General features: G+C 39.7%; 2 protein-coding genes across 3 annotated transcripts; both read left to right on the top strand.

The window, feature by feature from the left end:
- Nucleotides 1-9,657: 9,657 nt before the first annotated feature.
- Nucleotides 9,658-17,472, top strand: si:ch211-286b5.5 (uncharacterized protein LOC100003596 homolog). The gene is made up of 3 exons (XM_040004385.1): nucleotides 9,658-9,874; nucleotides 10,410-10,536; nucleotides 15,855-17,472. The coding sequence occupies exons 1-2, from the start codon at nucleotides 9,785-9,787 to the stop codon at nucleotides 10,533-10,535; spliced, it is 216 nt and encodes a 71-aa protein (XP_039860319.1). The 5' UTR covers nucleotides 9,658-9,784; the 3' UTR covers nucleotide 10,536; nucleotides 15,855-17,472.
- A 972-nt stretch (nucleotides 17,473-18,444) lies between these two features.
- Nucleotides 18,445-21,461, top strand: si:ch211-286b5.4 (afadin- and alpha-actinin-binding protein). 2 transcript variants are annotated; one of them, XM_040004379.1, is made up of 12 exons: nucleotides 18,445-18,591; nucleotides 18,731-18,831; nucleotides 18,906-18,974; nucleotides 19,062-19,185; nucleotides 19,270-19,348; nucleotides 19,441-19,561; nucleotides 19,928-20,072; nucleotides 20,184-20,287; nucleotides 20,374-20,535; nucleotides 20,740-20,854; nucleotides 20,939-21,098; nucleotides 21,292-21,461. In XM_040004379.1, exons 1-12 carry the CDS (start codon nucleotides 18,543-18,545, stop codon nucleotides 21,386-21,388), a joined length of 1,326 nt encoding a protein of 441 aa, XP_039860313.1. In that variant the 5' UTR covers nucleotides 18,445-18,542; the 3' UTR covers nucleotides 21,389-21,461. The 2 variants fall into 2 exon arrangements, with proteins under 2 accessions (XP_039860313.1, XP_039860312.1); XM_040004378.1 differs by having other exon boundaries at nucleotides 18,450-18,591; nucleotides 20,930-21,098.
- Nucleotides 21,462-21,875: the final 414 nt, after the last annotated feature.

Genomic DNA, 21,875 nt, shown 5'->3' with positions numbered 1-21,875 from the left:
AAGATGAGTCTGTGCTCAGAGCCTGAATTGAGTTTTATTCCCAGTTAGAAAACAATAATGTTGAGATGTACTAACGAGAGCTTATACTCATTAATGCTGATGGAAGTGCAGACCAAGTTTGTCTTTTGAGTTCACAGACACTTTTCTTTCAGTCCAACCAGAAATCAACAGCACAGCAGTTGAGGGGGAGGTCCGCCTGGTTAATGGAAACAGCTCCTGCTCTGGCAGGGTGGAGATCTTCCACAGTGGACAGTGGGGGACAGTGTGTGACGATAACTGGGGCCTGGTGGATGCTCAGGTGGTGTGTAGACAGCTGGGCTGTGGCAGGGTCATCTCAGCACCAACAAATGCACAATTTGGACAGGGCAACGGACCCATCTGGTTGGACGATGTCACATGCATAGGCACCGAATCAAAGATCTCTGAGTGCCGCCATGGAGGGTTTGGATCTCATGACTGTGGTCACTATGACGATGCTGCTGTCATCTGTGAAGGTAAATATATGAAATATATGAAATCCAACTTTGTCACTGCCTGCCTTTGAGATAAGATTTAACTAAGATGATTTGTACATACTTTATCCACACAGCCATTTTTTCTTATAGTCATGAATTAAGAGAACATTTTAAATTAAAGATAAACTTACTATGACAATATTTCCATGAATCCACAGACACTGCCCCGAGAACTATTTAATTAGCAACAAATTATAAATAACTTCTAAATAAAAAGTTGTCACCTGTCAACCATTGCAAGACAGAGGACGAAGCTGATTATGTTGTTTTCATATTGTTCTAATAAGTCCACCTTTCACCTTTCTGAAGTACTCCCATAGACAGTGTTCCTTCTCTTGGTTTTCCATTAGCCGCTGTATCAGTGAGGCTGGTCAACGGTGAGAACCGCTGCTCTGGCAGAGTGGAGGTCTTCATTGATGGACATTGGGGCACAGTGTGTCATGATTCCTGGGATCTGAATGATGCCAAAGTGGTGTGCAGACAGCTGGGCTGTGGCAGGGTCCTTGGATCACCACCACACGCATATTATGGAGAGGGCAGGGGACTCATCTGGTTGGATGATGTAGGTTGTTTTGGAAATGAATCATCAATAACTGACTGCAGACACAACGGACTTGGAATCCACGATTGTCTTCACCGTCATGATGCCAATGCTATATGTGAAAGTAAGTTAAAGTTCTCAAATAATGTTGAAATAATACACTTACAATGTTATACTATGATGATGGTTTGTGCAGGTACTCATCTTGGCTTCATTTGGTATTTTCTATTTCATCTACTTTTATTTTTTTATTAGTGACCTTTGTCTTTTTCTTTAGTCCGGCAGCCTCCACTCCAGCCTTCACAATTAATTTGTGGCCATGGTAAAATCCAAGTAGGTCTGCATATGGGCAACATGTCATCCTCTGGTTTGAACTCATTCTCGGGCAACCTGGCTTCCAGCAACTGTTCCTGGGTCAGAGTCCGTGATGATATTATTTGGTATGAAGTGGAGGCTCGGGAAGGTGCCTGTGGGAATCTCCTGGAGGTGAAGACTTTTGTTTTTTTCTGTCGTTTAACTACCCCAACAAAACACACTGCTGTCATAATTTGGAACAAATAGTGATTATCTTTAAGCCGAGTAGGTTCTGATCATTGCAGAGTGATATTTACCCGATGATCTCATAATTGTGTCAGCTGTAGCACATGCTCTTCCATTTTGTCTTCAGATCAACTCTTTTATGTAGACCTCATACACAATCGGTTCTGTGTACAAACATAGCGCATCAAGTCAGTGAACTGCTATGCCTTTTTGAATCTGTTCGTGATTGCTGTACTTAAGACTGTGTTGTTGGCCAGAAAATGTTCTGTTTTTTTTATCCAAGGAGAAAAAAGTGAGCAACAGCAGTCAGAGACTAAGAATTCACAGTCTCAAACCGTGTGGACATGTCTCTGGTGATTAGACTTTCTCTAGGTGACATGATTTATGAACTGACTGAAAATGTCATCATTTGTCTTTCAGATCAACAGCACACATGTCATCTACTCCAACACTTTATTCATCTACCCACTGGATAATTTGTCTTTCATTCTTCCTTTGAGTCTTCCCTTCTCCTGTGCTTATCCCCTGCACACAGATACCAGTCTGAATGTAGCTATCGTGCCACACAAGTAAGTTCTTCTAATTTAACTGCAGCATCACTTAGTATATGTAGCTCTACAATGCAAGGCTTTTATGTGCATAATTGTATAGTTATCACCCCACTTTTTTAATTATTCTGTTACCAAACTGTGGTAAGATCTTGATTACATTGTGTGTTTCTTTTAAACGTTCATGGTAGAGTAAACATGCATTGCTGTAAGCTGTTTGCAATTTGACATGACCACTCCAGTTAAAACATGGCTGCCTAGTTATAGTTTAAAGATATGCTTTGTAATTACGCATTGCAGAATTTATCTGTTTATCTATTAGAATTTTTTTAGTCCCACACTAACTTCCTCAAGCAGCTGTGCCTTTTCTTTTTCAACTGTCAATGTGAATAAAATTTTTATTGATATTGCTTCACTACAATACTGACCTCTTTGGGTCAGAACATTTTAATTGTTGATAGGATTTTAGTAATGCAATTTTTTAAATTGTGTTTAAACAAAGGTACAAGAACTCTTGAAACCCTGGACTTTTTAGTCTTTAATTTGAATGCCTGTAAATAAGAAGTTAGTCTTCTCTATAAGGTCATCAAATCACTTTTTTTTTTATTTTTTATTTTTTTTATTGTCACATCACATGTGCAGGTACATTGGTAAAGCACATGCGAGTGAAATTCTTGTGTGCGAGCTTCACAAGCAACAGAGTTGTGCAAAATACAATAACATAAGCAGGCAAAATATACGAATGGCTAAATCTGAAACTAATAAATATATGTACAATATATAATAGTATATGCAAAAAAATAAATAAATAAATAAAATTTCTGGATGTGTATACTAAATGTTTTTCTACGTCATTAAGATATGATGGGGCCTCATTATTTAAGACCTTGTATGTGAGGAGCAGGATTTTGAAATAGAAGAAAACAATCCTACGTATTTTTTTAATATGTGCACTGAAGAATATATCCTGGTGAAAAATCACTCCAAGGTTCCTCACAGTGTTATTGGAGGCTAAGGTAATGCCATCCAGAATAACAATCTGGTAACAGTATATACTATATTTCTCAGATTTTCAGGGCTGAGTACAATAACCTCAGTTTTACCTGAATTTAGAAGCAGAAAATTGGAGGTCATCTGGGATTTATGTCTTTAAGACATTCCTGCAGTTGAACTAATTTGTGTGTTATCTGCATAGCAGTGATAATGTATGCAATGCCTTCTGCTCATACTGCCTAAGGGAAGCATGTATAATGTAAACAGAATTGGTCCTAGCACTGAACCTTGTGGAACTCCATAATTAACCTCATTGTGTGAGGAAGACTCTCCATTTACATGAAAAAACTGGAGTCTATTAGATAGATATGATACAAACCACTGCAGCACAGTACCTGTAATACCTACAGCATGTTCTAATCGCTCTAATAGAATAGTATGGTTGACAGTATCAAACGCTGCACTGAGATCTAGCAGGACAAGCACAGAGATGAGTCCACTGTCAGAGGCCATAAGAAGATCATTTGTAACCTTCACTAAAGCTGTTTCTGTGCTGTGATGAGCTCTGAAACCTGGCTGAAACTCTTCAAATAAGCCATTCCTTATTCTATTAATGGCAGGACTTCTTTGAGCAGTCTTGCAGGAATGGGGTCTACAAGACACGTTGCAGGAAAAGACTAAAAAAAATATCAATGGTACTGAAAGTAGCTGTACATAACGTTACATCTGTGAGATGATTATGAGCAATCTTTTCTCTAATGGTTATAATTTTATTTGTGAAGAAGTTAATGAAATCATTAGTAGTTAAAGGCATGGTTGGCTCAACAGTGCTCTGACTTTTTGTCAGCCTGGCTACGAGTCATCTGCTTTAGGCTAGAAACTCTGTTTTTTACAGGAGCTACAGTATCCAGAGTCGTACGTAGTGAGGAGGTAAAATTATTAACAAGATAATCGACCTCTGTTGATATAGCATTCAGGTAGCCGCTCTGCTCTGTGTTGGCACAGGGCGTTGAAGATGATAACAGTGGGTGGATTATATTCTTAAATTCAGTTACAGCACTTTCAGACAAGAGAGACATCTAATCCCTGATGCTGTGTAATCAATTATTGTAAATGTAAATGCTATCAGGAAATGATCAGACAGGAGAGGGTTTTCAGGATACACTGATAAATGTTCAGTTTCTATGCCATATGTTAAAACAAGATCTAGAGTGTGATTAAAGTGGTGGGTGGGTTCTTTTACATTTTTTGAGAGAAGTCAATTGAGTCTAATAACAGATTAAATGCTGTGTTGAGGCTGTCATTTTTAGCATCTACATGGATGTTAAAATCACTCACAATGATGATTTTATCTGAGCTGAGAACTAAATCAGATAAAAACTCTGTGTGAGGCCCAGGTGGACAATAGATGATAACAAGTAAGACTGGTTTCTGAGTTTTACAGCTGGGGTGGACAAGGTTAAGCATCAGGCTTTCAAATGAATTAAAGGTCTGTCTTGGTCTTTGGTTAATTAATAGGCTGGTGTGAAAAATTGCTGCCACACCGCCCCCTCGGCCTGTGCTTTGAGGTTTCTGATAGTTAGTATGACTCGGGGAGTTGATGCATTTAAGCTAACATAATCATCCTGCTGCAACCAGGTTTCTGTAAGGCAGAGTAAATCGATTTGTTGATCAATTATGAAATTATATGCTAAAATTAGAGAGACTCAATGTTTAATATTCCACATTTCACTTGTTTCTCTTCTTTGTGTTTTTTATGTCTGGGGTTTGGGGAAGATAATGGGAGGAGAGAAGCTGCATAGCAAAATGGGTTTGGTACGGATCTAGCCCACACAATGTGCTTACACATGGCCCACATACTGCAAAGAATGACGGCCCTTTGCTGGCCCATGTGTGGATTACCTCTGACAAACCTGGTCTGGGCCACCAAAGGGCTGTCATTCTTTGCGGTATGTGGGCTATATGTAAGTTGTGTGCAGCCACGGGCCAGTTGCAGACACACTGCTGGCCTAGAACAGTTTCAGCTCTGGCCCCAGATGTCAGCCAAATGTGTACCTTAATTAAGCCATGTAATAACAACGTGCATAATAGTGCAAAGGTAACATGACAAAACTCTGTTCAGACAGCGAATGGACTGATTATTATATAGCATTTTTCAACTCTCCCAGATTACTCAAAGTGCTCTATACAACATGCCACATTCACCCAACCACACACTTCCTCTTAATTGAGTGCTTTCTAACTACATTCATACACATTCACACTCTTGACATGCAGACTGGAGAAGCCAGGGATCTAATTACTAACCTTCCGATCAATAGGTGACCTGCTCTACCGCCTGAGCTACAGCCATGCACTGGCAAAGATGAGTAAACTGTTACTAGGTTTTGGATAAAGTGTAAACTCACAAACCTGTCAAACCTCCATTTAAAACGTTGGCTACCATAGCAGTATGGTATTGCAACATGGAATTTGGGTCTTCTAACTAAAATAGTAAAATAGGAACATAAAGAGTGCATCATTGCCAGACCTGGCCCACATCTTGTTGACATACTCCCTGCCATAACACCTGATGCTGGATCCCGGCCAGACCTGTTTGCTATGTGGGAAGACTGCAACTTCTGGTCTCAACTCTAGATAGTGACTTTTTGGGGTGTTTACCGGTAATACATTTGGCCAGATTTCTAGAAATGAGAGCTGCTCCATCTAAAGTGGGATGGATTACATCTCTCCTAACAAGACCAAAAAGTTTCCCAATTATTTGTAAAGCCCCCATCGGTTTTTTGGACACCACTCAGACAGACAGCAATTTAAGGAGAATATGCGGCTAAACATGTCACTCCTGGTCTGATTGGGAGAAAACTAGAGCCCGACACTGTTTTGGCAAAGTTACTCACCGATTCAATTAATTTATTTTAATGACTTCTGATTGACATAACCGGGGATCATTACTGCCAACTTGAATTAGAGGATTTCATTAAAGAAAAACATAAATATCTAGAACTTTTCAGAGTTCATAATTCTCAACAAGCTAATAAAACAATAAATAAACAAAGCTTACTTTCCAGTCAGAGAAGGGAGATTTGCCAGTTAACACAACAAGAACACATTTACTTGAATAAACTTCTATTGTAAAATTTAGATCAGCTGTATGGTCTGTTATTTACACAATTCTTTTTCACTATTACTAAGCACACAAAGCACTTTTACACTACAAGCCAAATTAATTTGTTCAAGTACTTGAGTCTATGCACTTGAAGCACTTTTTATCGGCACATGCTCACATACACACATCTCCAACATATGGTCTGGAAGAGCTGGGGATTGAACCATCAGACTTCTGATTTAGAGATGTCCACTCCGGAGCACAGTGGGCATAAAGACATAAAGTGAAAACAAAGCAAACAAACTGAAGGCCTCCACTTACACAAACCAGGAAAAAGACAGAATAGCAGCAAGTAGTGTCTGAGAGATCATTGCATTATATAATTTTCTTTCCTTTTTTTCAGGTTGTCTGGAGGCATTTCAGGCTCAAGTCCGAAAGCTCGAGCCTCCATGTCTCTATTCCTCAACTCCGACTACACTGAGTCTTATCCACCAGGTAGAGTCTCCCTCCCAGTGGGTTCACCTCTGTACGTGGGCGTCTCTGTGGAGGACACAGACCCAGTTTTGGCAGCTGTTCTGGAGGACTGCTCCGCCACTCACTCACCAAACCCTGATGATCCCACACAATATCCTCTCATCCAGAACAAGTATGTGCATCTCTCCAACCTCACCAATGCTTTGTGAGATACAGTGAAGTGTATGGACCCTGCTGATCTCCTCCCTCCTGTCTCACAGGTGTCCCACTGACCGCCTAAAGGTGTCAATAGTTGAAAGCGGCTCGTCCCTCCGAGCTCGTTTCTCTGCTCTGCTCTTCCTGCTCCAGGGTCAATACAGAGACATTTATCTTCACTGCAGCCTCAGCCTGTGCAAAAAGAGGACCTCCAGCTGTGTACCAGTGAGTTCCACATTTCACTTTAGCACTACTCCATAATCCAAAATGGTTTCTCTGGTTTTAATCCTATATCTTTATTCTCATCGCCTCTCTCCTTGTAGTCATGCACAAGTAGGACACGCCGCTCTGTTTCCAACTCAGCTTCTATGAATCCCATCACCATTGGACCGATCACTTGTGAGTATGAATACAAATTTAGATTCAATACTAATGTTTAATGATCGATCTCAAATCAATAACCACCATTTCTTCTTTTTCTATTAGGGAATAAGTCACCTGCGTGAACTCATAATATCCAAGTATATCGCAAGGACATTCTATGAGGGCATATTCATTTTTTTAAATCCTTTTTTCAAATTCATTAAATATTAATATTTAAATAATAAATATTAATGCTGTGATATTGTACAATTTAATCAATAATAAAAATCAAGATGCATGTACTTTCTTTTGTATTTGTTTTTGTTTTCTTATTTGTATAAAAAATTGTTTGAATTATTGAACTATTATTATTACTATGTTCACAACTATTTTTCTTTATTACTGGGACTAAGACCATCTGTTTCAAAAAACACTGGGCTCCTCTCTGGGTCTAATAACCAAACCAGTTATAACGTTTCACAGCATAAAAGGTGACAAATATGATGAAAAACAACTGCTTGATAATCTGTCATTAAATGTAGTATGTGTCTCAGTGGAGGATTTGAATGACTTTGGTTAACTGATAACTTTTCCTCTGGCGTCACCATGAGGCTGTCATTTGTACTACATGATGAAATTCAGGTCTGTAAGGTTTTGGTCAACGACTGTTTCAGTGATCCTCTGTACACCACAACAGTGAATTTTCTAGATATGAGTGAAGTGCAGATTCCAGTTTGAATTCAAGAGGTTTTTACAAAAGTACTGCATTAACATCTTGACTTAAAGACATATATACCTATGAGCAAGATAATGAAGAGTTCATGAGTGGTCAAATAAAGAAGGAGTATGATCCAGAGTATACCACATCACCAGGTAATGTCATGGCCTTGGCATGTATGGTTAAGAATAGAAACAAGTTAACTTTGTGTTTACTGATGATGTGACTCCTGGTGATGAGTACACCACTGTACTTTCTGCTCAGATTAAGCAAAATCCTGCAAGAATTTCTCAAGGCAACGAAATGGGATATTCTTCAATAGACACATCAGTCACCTGATCTGAACCCTAGTAGACCATAGTTTACAGTTACGGAAGAAAGCCTGAAGGCAGAAAGACCCACAAACAAGTAACAACTGAACATGGGCTCAATAAAAGCCTGTTAGAGCATCTCAGAGGAGGAACCACAGCATTTGGTGATGTCAATGGGTTCTAAACTACAGGCAGTGATTGACAGCCTGTAGGCAAGGATCCTCTTGCATAATTAAAGTTAAGTTGGTTTTTCCGGTTAATTTTGAAGTCAAAGCAAATCTTAGCAAAATCCAGACAGATAAGTTATAAAAGACTCACCCACTACACATTCATTATGAAGCCCAAAATATAGCCCAACACCATTTTTACACAGGGCTCTAAACATACTTTTTGTTTGGCCGTTTTTACCGTGGAAGTCTGTGGGGACTGATTTGTTTTTCAAGCCATCCTGAAGTTACTCCAGGAACTACAATTTTTGGCATTTCCGTGTTGGCTCAATTTTTAGCCCTCGATTACAATGCAAAACAGTTATCAGATAATAGCTAGACCAAGTATTCATGCAGTGACAATGTTCATGAGATATCACCTTCATACCGATACAGTACTAACACTAGAACTGTGCTTACTGTTTTAACAGTGCTGAACTAGTCACTTACTTGCCAGTTTGATGTCACCCAGTTGTTAGTATGATCCTATTCTATCCTATCCTACACAACAGGACCATCCTATAGTATGGTCCTATTGCAAACACTCGAGGTGAGCATTTTTGCCACTTCCAACTTAGTGATTTGAAAGTGGATATGATGAGCGATGTGTGGGTGAGTACTGTGAAAATACACACCCAGGGAGCAGATCTTGTATAATCCTGTCAGACCTTTTGAGTGACCATCATTTGCAATTCAAACAGACTTAATTTTAAGTTCAGTATGACTGGAAAGTATCAAAAGAAGGCAAAGGTTAGCACACTTTCACCTTGGCTTGGCTTTTCAGATCTGGAAGTTATGTCCGTCTTTCATGCTATTGTGTAGGCACCAAAGTAAAAATCCCTGAATTACGCCCTGCTGTTGCTACACTGGATGTCTCCAACAAAACACTAGATTTGTGTTCAGTGAGTCATTTACCCTCACTTATTTTATTTTCACGTATTTTATTGTAGATATGGCTATCACACTGGTGGACGTTAAGTGATGTGATAAATGTTGTGGCTGAAGGTCACAGGATACCCTCGAGATCTGCTCTCTAGGAAACTAATAATAATGGTTAATGTTTTCAGGGGCGTGTCTCCGAGTTTACTTTTTGACTGACGGGTCTAGAGTCCAATCCAGTACCTCATTGGCGCAGCGGGGCGGGGCACTGACCAGTGGACGATGTTTCCCCTCTCGGGTTTAGTTTGGAGCCGTTAGGGGTAAATTTCCTCTCGCTCGGTGGTGGCAGTTTATAAGAAACAGCCTTCAACGTGTCTTTACCGACAGCCGTCGCCATGTCTAACAACAATGCCAACAACAACTTAGTTATCGCCCAGAGAGCCGTGAAGCAGCTCCGGTTCGAGGCCAGTATCCGGAGGATCAAGGTACGAACGAACCCCTGCTACACTCACACACAAACACGGAAGATCGAGCTGTTCTTGCTGCTGAATGGCGGAGACCGACCGTAGAAGTGACGCTGTGTCCGTAGATTCAACAAAGTTGTCCACACTAAGTTACACTTAAGACTCACAGATTGCTTTCTGGTAGTTTAAATCGCAGCTACAAGCGAACAAGTTTCTTCTGCTTATTAGTTTGTTTTAGAAAGTCGCTATAAAGTGTCAGGAGAAGTGACCCGTTTATGGAATTTCTGAAAGTTAAACCTCCCTGGGTTGATTATCTTAAGGAGACTGTGAGCATAATCTGTCAAAGATACACAGCAGACACACCCGTTCGTGTATGGAACTGTTCCTTGCAAATGTTATGCAAAAAAAATGAGCCAGTTAGTCATGTAAATGAGAGAGTGGGAGGTACAAAGGGTTGTAGCAGGAATCACAAATACTCTGTTTTTGTTTTCATGATCCCCCACCCAACACACACACACACACACACACACACACACTCGTGTGTCTGGCTCTGCAGGTGTCCCAGGCTGCCGCAGATCTGAAAAACTTCTGTATGCAAAACGCCTCCAAGGATCCTCTCCTGATGGGCGTCCCCTCCAGTGATAATCCCTTCAGACCCCCCAAGTCCTGCTCCCTGTTCTGAGGTAGGCTTGCTTGCTCCTACATGGAGGTTTCATTTGGTGGGTGTATAAAACTGTATATTTAATTAAACTAGGGCGGGAAAAAAATGCAGGGTTTTAACTGGGTCATAATGGACATTTTTCAGAATCAGAATTTGATGGGGCCTATATGGTATCACTCTTGGCTGGAAGCAGTGCTTAAACAATGGAAAAACACAAACTTTGTCCAAAAACCTCTCATGTTTAGTTGTTTTCCACTTTTTCTTTGGTCATTTTAGCCTTTTTGGCCAGGGTGAAGGGAGTATCTGCCATCAAACAAGAAGACAGCCGCATGTAGCTATGATGATGTTTGCTAGTTCACCTTACATGCATTAATGTAATAACTGGTTAGCCTACTCAACGTAAATTACACACGAACAACATTAAGCTACTCACGCAGAGAAGAACGGCTGCTGCTGCAGCATCATCATCCGTCATCATTTCTGCTACACTGGCAGGGCTAGGGGCCAGGACTCTCCTCTTCGGGTTTTTGGGGGATGTTGCTCCGGGTCCGATAACAGGCAACCCACCCGCAGTAGATGTGCACGGTGTGAGGTCTCGCAGCAAGCTATCAAATACGGCGCATTTCTCGGCTTTAAAAAAAAAACGCTATGCATCGCCAGGTGTTTCATAGGATTTGAGGTGTTACCTCCTTTGACAGTATCAGCTTAAAGCACTTGTTGCAGGCTGCTGAGTTTGCATATTTTGCTGTGAAGTACAGCCATACTTTTGACCGCTTTGCCTTGGGCATTTTTAATCTGTGGCTCTGCTCTAAAAGAACGTACGTACCTGGACCCGCCTACTATCCTCGGAAACGTAAAATGATTGGCTAGAATCTAAAGTGTATCACAGCTCAGGAAAAAAAAAAGCACCGAAATAAAGCCCCGAAATGTGCGCTGCTTTTCGGTCTGGTTACTACCGTTTATGTCAGAACCGGTGCCATGATGGCACCGGACACCGGTACCCATCCCTATATCTTATCTTATCTTATCTTAAATAATGTAGTGTTACCTTAAAGTACATTCCTGATATTTGATTTAAAAACAAAATGTAAATAAAATTAGTTGTAGTTTAAAATTGTCAAGCGGTGCATCGCTCCTCTGCTCAAGGAATGCATTTTATACATGTCGAGCTATCTTGCTAACACATCTGTTTTGGAGGAAGGTTCAGAGCCTTTACAACAACATCACAAGGAAGCTGTGTGGTAAAGTCACAGCAGCGCAAATTGCATGCATTGCATTGCCACCGGAATTTGCATGTATTCAGTTGGTGACTCCAAAAATGCATAAATGTGTTTCTGTGTGTCGCCTTCCTGCAAAGTTTGTTTTACGCTGCTTGACCTGAAGCTCACAGGCTAGAGCACCTTTCCGGTCAGTGAACTTAATTTAGCCCACAGAGACTATAAAGGTAACTGGGGAAAATATAAAATCAAATCTACAATTACAGACAGTGAGTTTGGTGTCACGTGGATGGGAGCGATGTGACTCTGTCTCTTTGAATTTGGAGATTTTTGGCTGAGACTCACACAGAGTGACTTACAAGCCCAAATGTGATGAGTTGAAAGTATGGATGACTTTCAGGGTCTGCTTGGGATTAAAACAGTTTTAACTTTGGTAATATCTCTTAGTTGGAGAAGGCATGACTGTCTAAACAAAGCTCTGAGTCAAACATCACATCCAGATTGGTAGCAGAGTCCTCAATGTAGGAGAACCGGTTTCCATGATTGTTTTCCAAGCTACAGGTCAGGTTTGTGGAAATGAACAAAAGGACCTCAGATTTGGAATCACTGAACCAAAGTTTTGTGACATCCAACATCTAACGTCATAGAGACAAGTCTTAGCGGCATCCAATGTCGCAACTTTGGGCACGTGATTGAAAAGCTTTTTTTTTTTCTCCCACAGCCCTGTTTGTTCTTTTCCATGTTATCAAAAACAGCTTTAATTTTACAGTTTTATTTTACATACACACAAAAAAATATTAACTAAAGCTTAAACTAACTTAATTAAAGCTTTAATTACAAACATGAAGGACTCTAGCTTTTCATGCTAGGAGTTACTGAGGTTAGCTGCCTTCAGCCTGCAGCAAAGTTTACAAGAAATCTGATGAATTTAAAGATGCCACAGTAAACAGTGGCATCTCACTGTTTATCCTGTGCCTGTATGGGATTTCTGCAAGTAGTCAGTTGTCCTGATGGTGTGCATGTATTTGGACTGGTTTTAATTTATTCTAAATAAAAGAAAGGCTGGAGATCAGGTGGGTTGATTAAGGCTGTGAGGGTTTTCATTGTAATTACAATTGTAATTGTTTTCAGGCTTTTAGTTGAGATAAAAAGAGGCTAGTTGGGCTGGTCGTATTATACGCACATGTGCCCCTAAATATGTTTCACAGTCCAAATTTTTCTATTGTTGGTAAAAGTGAATTGATCATGCTGTTGAGCACTACTACAAACACTAGGGTTGCTCCACCCAGCCTTTGGGGCAAATAGGCTAGAATATAAACAGACTATGAACAGGCCGGGGCGGCTTTTTTTTTTTACTCGTCCTCGCCCTTCAAAGGATTTTTATATTTACATATAGCTGTGTGTCATCAGCATAACAGTGGAAATTAACCGTATATTTACACATTATCTGACCCTACAGAAGCAAATGGAAAGAGAACAAAAATGGGACAAAAACACATTAAGTTCAGTTTTATTTCTTTATCGACACATGTGAGTACATCCATTTAAGTGTATACTATCCATCAGTCTTCTTAACAGATTTATCCTGTTTAGGGTCATGAGTGGGGCCTATTGTAGCTGTGGACAGGTCACCAGTTTATCACAGCACTAATGCAAAGATGTTCAAGCCTGGAGCCAGCCAATGCAGGCACAGAGAGAACATGTAGACTCTATACAGGAGAGCCCCAGCAGGTCAACGGATTAAAACCCCAAATATTTTCGCTGTGAATTGATGGCGCCAGCTGCTGCACCATTGTGCTGACCCATTTATTTGAATTACAAACATCCAAAAAACATCCATAGAACCATTGTTTTACTGAAATGTTATCATTTGCCACCATATTTTCTCAAACTTATTTATGTTTTACACAAATGACAATGTCGGCATTGCTTTTCCCACAGTTTCTCCAGCACTAAGAATATAAACCCAGTACAGCTATACTGGAGTTTTTACTTGTCTGTTAAGGTTGGGTGGAGTTTTTCAGGAAATTACATCAGGTTGCCAAGCTGCATGTGCTACTAAGAGCACATGAAATACTTTTACTTGTCACCACAGGAAAAGGCCAAGTGTTGATAATACTTGTAATGATGCCCCTATTTTATTTACCTGTTCCAGTAAGGCTACAGTACAAACCACCCAGAACATTACTCCCACACTCAATGCTGTTACACTGTCATTATTTTTAATTATTTTTGGTATCTACACAAAGCATGATTAAGCATTCAGTAATATTATTGCACTTCCAAGCTTCTTAAACCTAATTCTAACTTTAAACCTAAAAACTTTAAAACATAGGTGGAGTAGTTCCCTGTTAAATATGTGAATTAATTAAGTCACTAATTTTAATATGAAATTTAAAACCAAAGTTAAGTGCTTTTCAATGGAGGCAAATGGACTATGTAGTCTGCAAAAATGTGCAGAACCAGCAGTGACAAAACTGAAAACACAAAATACAAAAAAAACAAACCCATAATTACAAAATAAGAGAATCACGTAGACATAATAAAACTAATAAAAGACAAATGAAATCTGCTTTTAAAAATGTCGAAAAAGGAGAAAATAAAAGTAAAAGGTACAATAGTCAAATAATATTTTAAGTAAGAATAAGTAAATAATATTTGAATATTTTATTAAAAATAGTTAAAATTAAAAAGTAGAAAAAACAGATAAGAGATAAACATAGCATGCAGTACTTGAAGTGTTGCTTCATTTGTTTCTTAAAGCTTGCTTTATTGTGTGTTGCAACAGTGTGTGTGCTTTTATTGTGTTACACAAAAGGAAGCATTTGACAAAAACTTGTTTTTGTGTTATTTCTAACATTTTGAAAAACAAAAATGTGCTTTAAGCAAAACACTGATAAGAACAAAATATTATATCCAAGTACTCGTGTTTTTCTTTTGGCTTGGGCTAAAACGTATTCCACTAAACAGCAAAAACCCTAATGCTGTCTGGCCTGGTCAGGTATGCATGTGTTTGACAGCTGAATGTGAGTTGACTATACAAACAATTAGGAATTTTCCTGACCTTAATGTTTCCGAGAAAAACCAACAGTGGTGTTGTCATTGCTCTCCTCTGTGATCTTTCTGTTATCTGGCTTCATTTACCCTAACATCATCAGTCAGGCTGAGAGGTCACATGGAGCGTGTTGACACAAAAGATAACAAACACAAATAAGTCTGTTTAGCAGCAGAGTGGCTGATTTTGCAAGGATAAAACCGTGATATTAGAAAAATATGAAGGTTACACACATAATACAAACTGAGAGCAGCTGAGTGCGTGTCCACTTGTTTAGTAATTTGTTTAAGCACTTTTGTAAGTAAGACCAGAATAGACCTACTTTGTTAATAAAGATTGGCCTATTTGAAGTCAAAAAGGAAAGTTGGCAATAAAACAAAAGATGACTGTGTAAATAAAGCAACAATATAACATTACGCATAATGTGGTATTAAGACTTGGTAAGAGAATCTTACAGATTATAATAGTTGTTGTTTTAGTTCATCCTTTCAGCTGCAGCCAGAGTAAAGAATAAAACATACAAACCAGTGCTCTGGTTTAGGAGCGAGCATTAAGGCTTTTAGAACAATGAAATGTTTTTCAAATTGTTTGCAGCCAACAAGGGGGGGGGCGGGAAGAAATAGAGATGGTTCTAGGAATATTTATTGTATGTATGGATTTATTATTGATGCTCATTAGAGAAAGACAAAAGACTTTAGATGATGATAAGATAAAAAAAAAAAAAACTTTTGGTCCTCCTACTGTCTACACACGGAGGTCTGAGTGATATTCTAGGAATGCTGAAGCTGTTCTCTGTAGAACTGGTTGGTCCGTAGGCAGTGATTTCATACCTTTTTTATCTCGAATTTCAAACATGCACTCCTCTGGAGCAGGTTTATTCTGCAGCATAAGTTACCATGGCGATGTACCTTGGTACCAAGTGAACCACCTTCATAACACAAACTCAGAGTTTTAGCATGCATGTAAATCATTAGATGTCATCAGATGTGTTTTATTGATTTACTGATTTTTGTCATTTTGGCCTGCAGCTTAACTCTTTTTCCATGTTTCTGTTTTTTTTTTGTGTAGCGGAAGGAGACGCGGAGGATTTCTGGATGTGTTCTTTGAAGGCTTTCTTCACTTCTAGTTGTTGCCGCTGTAGATCTACCTGCAGCACCTCTTGGGATGATGCACACAGGGGTCGGGGGTTTTGGGAGAGGGGAGGAGGGATTATGGGGGGCAGTTATTCCACTTGTTTGCCAAACTAATGGCTTCATAACTCCAATCTGTTACATAAAAGCAGGTCTAAACTCTACATGTTTAAAAAAAATAAAAAAAAAAAGTTGTTCCTCACACTAACTTGACTAATGATTAAGCCGCTCTGGGTTTACCTAGTACTTAACATGTCCACTCTCCATTTACTGACTGAACAGTGTCTCTTTCCAGTCAGTGAAATTCAGCCCATGTTTAACGGCCAGTGCAAGTGTAACTTCCTCTTGTATTCTGCGTAACACGTGGAAGTACAATCAATCATTAATTTAAAGCAGGTGCTGCTCAGCAATAGGAACATGTTGTTATCCACGCCAAGTGTGTCATTACAAAGCACAGACATTAACACTACAGACACAGGACTAAGTCTATATGTGGCCAAAAGAAACTGCTCATGTATTTGTGATTATGTAAAAGGTGTTTCTAATAATCTGATTTACGACACTTTTAACCGCTCGCTTTAGGGCATGTGATTGTTCATTAACATATTGTCCCGCTGTTTTCTGTATGTATGTAAGAGCCCATTAGACGTGCTTTTACCTGCCTGTATCTGTACCTGTCTTTAATTTAAAAACACATTATGGCCTTACTCTATTTGGATAGTGGCAGAAATTGAATGTATATCACATTAGAAACATTTCTGATAATGTTTGTATTTAATGAATCCACTGCAATGACTTGTTGCAATAGTTGTTTTCCACACTGGAATCATTTTACTATCAACCAAAACCTTCACTGCTGTTAGTCTGTATCTTTATAAACGTTGCTTTTGTGGGAAGCCTTCAAAAGAAACTAAATTAAATTACTTTTTTTTTTTTTTGAACACTGATGAAAATCTGTATGCTATGGTTTTTTTTTAAGGAAATGTTAATCCTTTGCACAGATAGCATAAGAAAATGTTTATTATGAAGTGTCACTTTTTTGTTTGACTTATTTTACGACTCGCACATTAGCAGGTCAGAAGGTTCAGTCTCAGGTGTTTTATAGTCAAAGTGAAAAGACTGAAGGATATGCAAACATCAACATTTTCCAGATCATATATTGTGTAAAGTGCATCTGAGGAACAGAGAACTGCATCAAGTGTGATGCTCAAAAGTTTGATGTCATTTTGAAACGTGGTTTCACTTTTTTAATCTGATATTAAAGCCATCTGAACAGCTGAATATGAAATCATTTATGATTTTTAAATGAATATTTAGGGTAGGCATGCACTGACCCAGTTCCAGTGACCATCTGTCTTGTATGCAAGTGGCATGTTTCTACGTTAACACAAACTTTTGTGCACTAGTAAGTGTCTGCCCACATGTCATAAATCTCCAGGATCTCACCAGCATCAGTTTGTCATGTGTCACCTCTATAAATCAAGAAAAATATACTGATAACGGCAGTGTCTTCATAAAAAAAAAAAAAAAACCCCCAATAAAATAAATGTTGATAATGTGCTGCATTTGTTCTATTCATGCATTTGAAAACAAAATACAGCAGCAAGCTCAAAGTCACGGGACAGATGACGAACACTGTGACTTACAGCAGTGTGACACTGCAAAGACGTCTCAAATTATCACTGCTGCTCTTGTTCGAGGTACTGCTTTTAATTTGACATTAAACGGGGAAAAAAAAAAAACCCATCTGGATTTCTTTATTGGCATTCAGTCGATACATTACAGATGCATTGCTGAACGAAATTATGAACACAGAAAAACAAAAAGGGCACCATGTAAAAATGCTCTAGTGCAGCTGTCAAAAAACATTACATTTATATAAGAAACCTGAAAAAGCTAAGTCGTGCTTAGGTTATTGTACTACATCCATTTATGATGTACATTATGAATTTACCAGTCTGATGGCAGTTGGGTAAATTCACATTATACTGCGATACCTTTTGCCTGAAGGCAGGAGGGAAAACAGCCAGTGACCGGGTGAGTGATGACCGTCACGATCCTTTTTGCCCATGAAGGGCAGCGTTCCTTTGCCAGATCCCCAGATGGTGGCAGTGAGACCCCGATAATCTTGTCAGTGCCGTTCTTTCTGAGACACTGTTACTCTCATGTTGCAGACGAATGCAACACTCCATGCGGTGACTCTGTAGAAAATGGTGAAGCCCGATGGGTTGGGATGAGTCTTTTTTTTTTTTAGCCTCTGTAGGAAGTGCACGTGCTGGTGAGCTTTGACACTGGAGGAGGTTGTCGGTCACATGCACCCCCAGGAATCTTGTGCTGTTCAATCTCCACAGCAACAATTTGAGAAGTAGTAGTGGAATTTCTTTTATAATAAGTAGTTTGATTGAATAATGGTCTAAAGCTGCAGTCTCCTCATTCATCATTGTCAGTGATAATTAACAAAAGTGCCATCACCTGTGAACACAGGCTGGACTCACCTGAGGAGCTTTTGCTGCTCAGGTGAGAGCCTTTGTAAAGTTATATATAGCAGCGTTTCCTAGATGTTGTGCACATCAATTAGAATTGTAAAAACATCTACCTTTTGCTATTATACGTATACTGCAGCCAGATGGCTTCCAGGTTTGTCCAAAGAAAAGACGACAGACAGGAGTACTCAGGTAATGACATCCTTTCACTTGAAAGAACATTATCTAAGCTACCAGACCACAGGTTTTTTTTTTTTTTTTTTAAAAGACATATTTGTATTCATATTTCACCTTATCTCCACCTACTTGCTTTTTTGTGTTTCTCCTGCAGACTCTCATCTGTTTAGGGATCCCAGTCTCAACCCTCTAAATGCGCACCCCCAAAGCGCCTCCTGGTGGGCTGATAGGGAGGAACAAGGAGACTCACTGAGGGTGTGTTACAATAAATTTAAGAGCACAGATTTGTGTTTCAGATTAAGGAGACAAGGTGAACTCTTTCCCTCTAGGAGCAGCTAAAAGAGATGGATGAGCATGTGGCCAGGCTTCAGGACATGCTGAGATGTGAGCGGGTCAAAGTAAGATGAAAGCATGTGTGAGGGTTTTCTAAATGAATGCCTTCATATTCATTTCCAATTCCTAAAGTATATCTTTCCACTTGTCAGTGCGGCCATCTGCAGCTCCAATGTAACCAGCAGGAAGCGGAGCTGCGACGGCGAGAACTGCAGACCAACAGACTGAAGGAGCGACTGTCACAGATGACTGACAGACATGGAGAGAAAGGACCAGGTGAGATTAACCCCAGCAGTTTGCTTACCTCTTAAATATTTCTCACATCCTGTAACTTTCAACCCGTTATATTTTTCTATCCAGCCATAGAGGTGCTAAACTTTCCACCTGGAAGCTGGGGCAAAAAAGAACAGCCAGTTAAATCATTCAGATCTACTGCGAAGTACGTTAGCTGGTTATTTTCATGCATTTTCTGATCTTGGACTCTCATCAAATTGCTCTTCCTAATCTTGACTTGCTCTCTCCAACTCGTAGACGAGAAGAGGCAGCACTGCGTCTGATGCTGGAGCGAAGAGAAGCAGAGCTCAGGGAGGCGATGAAGCTGCGTCACAGCCTCACCACTTTACTTCATGCACTCAGAGTCGACATGGAGCAGGTGGGCAAAGGCTTAACTAACACCAGAGATGCTGAATAAGTGATGTTGAATGAACTGATCCAAAAACAGTCAAATGAAAACACAATCCCACCACAAGATCCTTTTAGAGATTCAATCCCTGCTGCTGCAAACATTTGGAATGATACAACACTTAATGAACCTTATAGTGACTGATCATATATTCATAAATCTGCTGCCTTAAACCACAAATTACATTTGCTGATGAAGACCATGTAAAGTTTAAAGTTCTGGAATAGCTACTAAAATAATGTCAAGATAATAAATACACTTTCAAAGCTTTTGAATATTTTTAACATTAGAGTCATCTTCCCAATCCCAATAAATCGATCTAAACTTTGATGTAAGACCCTGTCAGAGTCGATGGATGAGGCCCAGGATGGAGATAAAAGGTTGGATCAAGCTGAGGAAGCACTTGGTGAACATGTGACAGGCGGGGTTGTTCAGGGTTGGAGGAAAGTGCAGAGGCTACTACCGGGCATCATGTTTGAAGGTAAACCTCTTTCAAACACACTTTAAAACAATCTGTGAAATATTGTTGGGTCAAAGAAGACTGTATCGAGTGTTGACTGGAAAACTTTTAAGAATTACAGTGTTCATGCAGGTCAGACTACTGCTGGTACCGACCAAGAAAAGCTTTTGGCTCAGCTGGAAGCTGAACTGAAAGAGAGTCAACATCTTGTCAGATTGCAGCAGCAAATGCTGCAGGTATTGCCCTCTAATATGAGGTAACATTCTTTGTCTTGTAAACTTTTGCTAGTCTCAGACTTTTTCCCCCTCATTTCTTTGTGAAGGATACCCTTGCTTCACCCATCCCCTCCGAACTTACTGATAGCTACTTTTTGGAAGAGTGGGAACGTCTTCAGGTGCGCTGGGCAGAGTTCCATCATATGAGGAGGACTTTTGAAAGAGAACGTCAGTCGTTCACTGATGCCGCCATTCGACTGAGCCGTGAGGTTTGAAGAAAATAAGGCAGACTCATTTATAAAGGGTTATATAAATGTCATTTGCTGTCAGTTCTGATAGTTCCCTAATAAGGTTTGTCAAAAAAATAAAAAATAGTTTATCAGGACACCATCACACTGGAGGATTGTACATTTTCAAGTGGTTCTCTTATGCAACTTGTTTTTCTGCTTTGTGTTTTAATGTTTTGTCTGCAGCGCTGTGATTTTGAGCAACAGAGAGCCTCTCTTCTCAAGCAGCAATATCTGTGTGACTCACCTCTGTTTAACAAAGGAGCGCCAAACAACAACAGAAGAGAGAGCACTGCTCTCAGTGAGTGAAGTCGTTTTAATAGGTTTAAATAATTTACGTCAAATGCTTTGAAGTCACACACATGTTTGACTCCAGGTCTGTCAGGTTTGGGACCCACAAACGTATCTGGCTGTCTTCCCCTTACTCCATCAACCTCTGAGTCAGGGACCGCCGCCGTTGCTGGATTACATCAGGGAAGAGGCAGAGTCCAAACTCCCAGCACCCCTGAGCTCTACTCTTCCCTCAATCTACCATACAACTGCAGGTGGATTGATATGACTCTTCAGTTCTCTCCTGCACTCCTTTCATGCAATAATTATTTAACAAAGTATTTTTTGGGTGGTGGGGGGTTGTGACATGAAAACAGATACAACTTCTGTGTATATACTGCAAACTCCTTTCCTCCTGACTTTATGAAAGTGCTGCTTATTTTTAAATTTTGTTTCTGTATTGTGTAGATCCAGAGATGTTGATCAGCACTCAGAAACATGGGACGCTGGAGCAGACAGGATTGGGAACACGCCCCATGCTCCACATTTAGATTGGTCATTTTAATGCAATTTTATTCAACAGAAACTCAATTTCCCCTTTTTAGAATTGACAATAAATATTGAATTTTATTTATCTCCACTGTTTTTGTTTCTTTTTGTTTCCATGTGGATGCAGTGCTGTTTGCTGTGATCTAAAGTTGTCAGTAGACTTGCACTATATTTTAGAGAGAACCTCAAGAATTTGGTGAACTGTAATTCCCTGCTGTGAACAACACTTTGCAACAGCAGAGTGGAAGATCTCCCTTTTAACAGGATGACGACCCAGGATCTGGACCAGGTCAGGCAGTCATCTGCTATGACTTGTTAAACCCTTGTGTTGTCCTCAGGTCAAAAACGACCCGTAGGTGAATGGCAAACAAGTATATGGGAATCCCGAGGACAACGCAAGGGTAAAAGGAGCATAGAGACTTTGCATGACAAAAGGGGACCAAATTCAAACAGGGGAGAGTACATAAGTTAGCATGCAATAGTGGCATATTAACAATGGGAGT

The sequence above is a fragment of the Simochromis diagramma genome, unplaced genomic scaffold (assembly GCF_900408965.1).
Source record: "Simochromis diagramma unplaced genomic scaffold, fSimDia1.1 OVJJ01000487.1, whole genome shotgun sequence".
In the NCBI taxonomy this organism is placed as follows: Eukaryota; Metazoa; Chordata; class Actinopteri; order Cichliformes; family Cichlidae; genus Simochromis; species Simochromis diagramma.
This window is presented reverse-complemented; position numbering and strand designations above follow the sequence as displayed.

Coding starts and splice junctions, on each gene's coding strand:
- si:ch211-286b5.5 (XM_040004385.1), top strand. CDS start 9,785: ATGTCTAACAACAATGCCAACAACAACTTAGTTATCGCCCAGAGAGCC. Junction 9,875..10,409: donor CCAGTATCCGGAGGATCAAG/GTACGAACGAAC, acceptor CTGGCTCTGCAG/GTGTCCCAGGCTGCCGCAGA.
- si:ch211-286b5.4 (XM_040004378.1), top strand. CDS start 18,543: ATGGCTTCCAGGTTTGTCCAAAGAAAAGACGACAGACAGGAGTACTCA. Junction 19,562..19,927: donor TCAGAGTCGACATGGAGCAG/GTGGGCAAAGGC, acceptor CTTTGATGTAAG/ACCCTGTCAGAGTCGATGGA. Junction 20,536..20,739: donor CCATTCGACTGAGCCGTGAG/GTTTGAAGAAAA, acceptor TTTTGTCTGCAG/CGCTGTGATTTTGAGCAACA.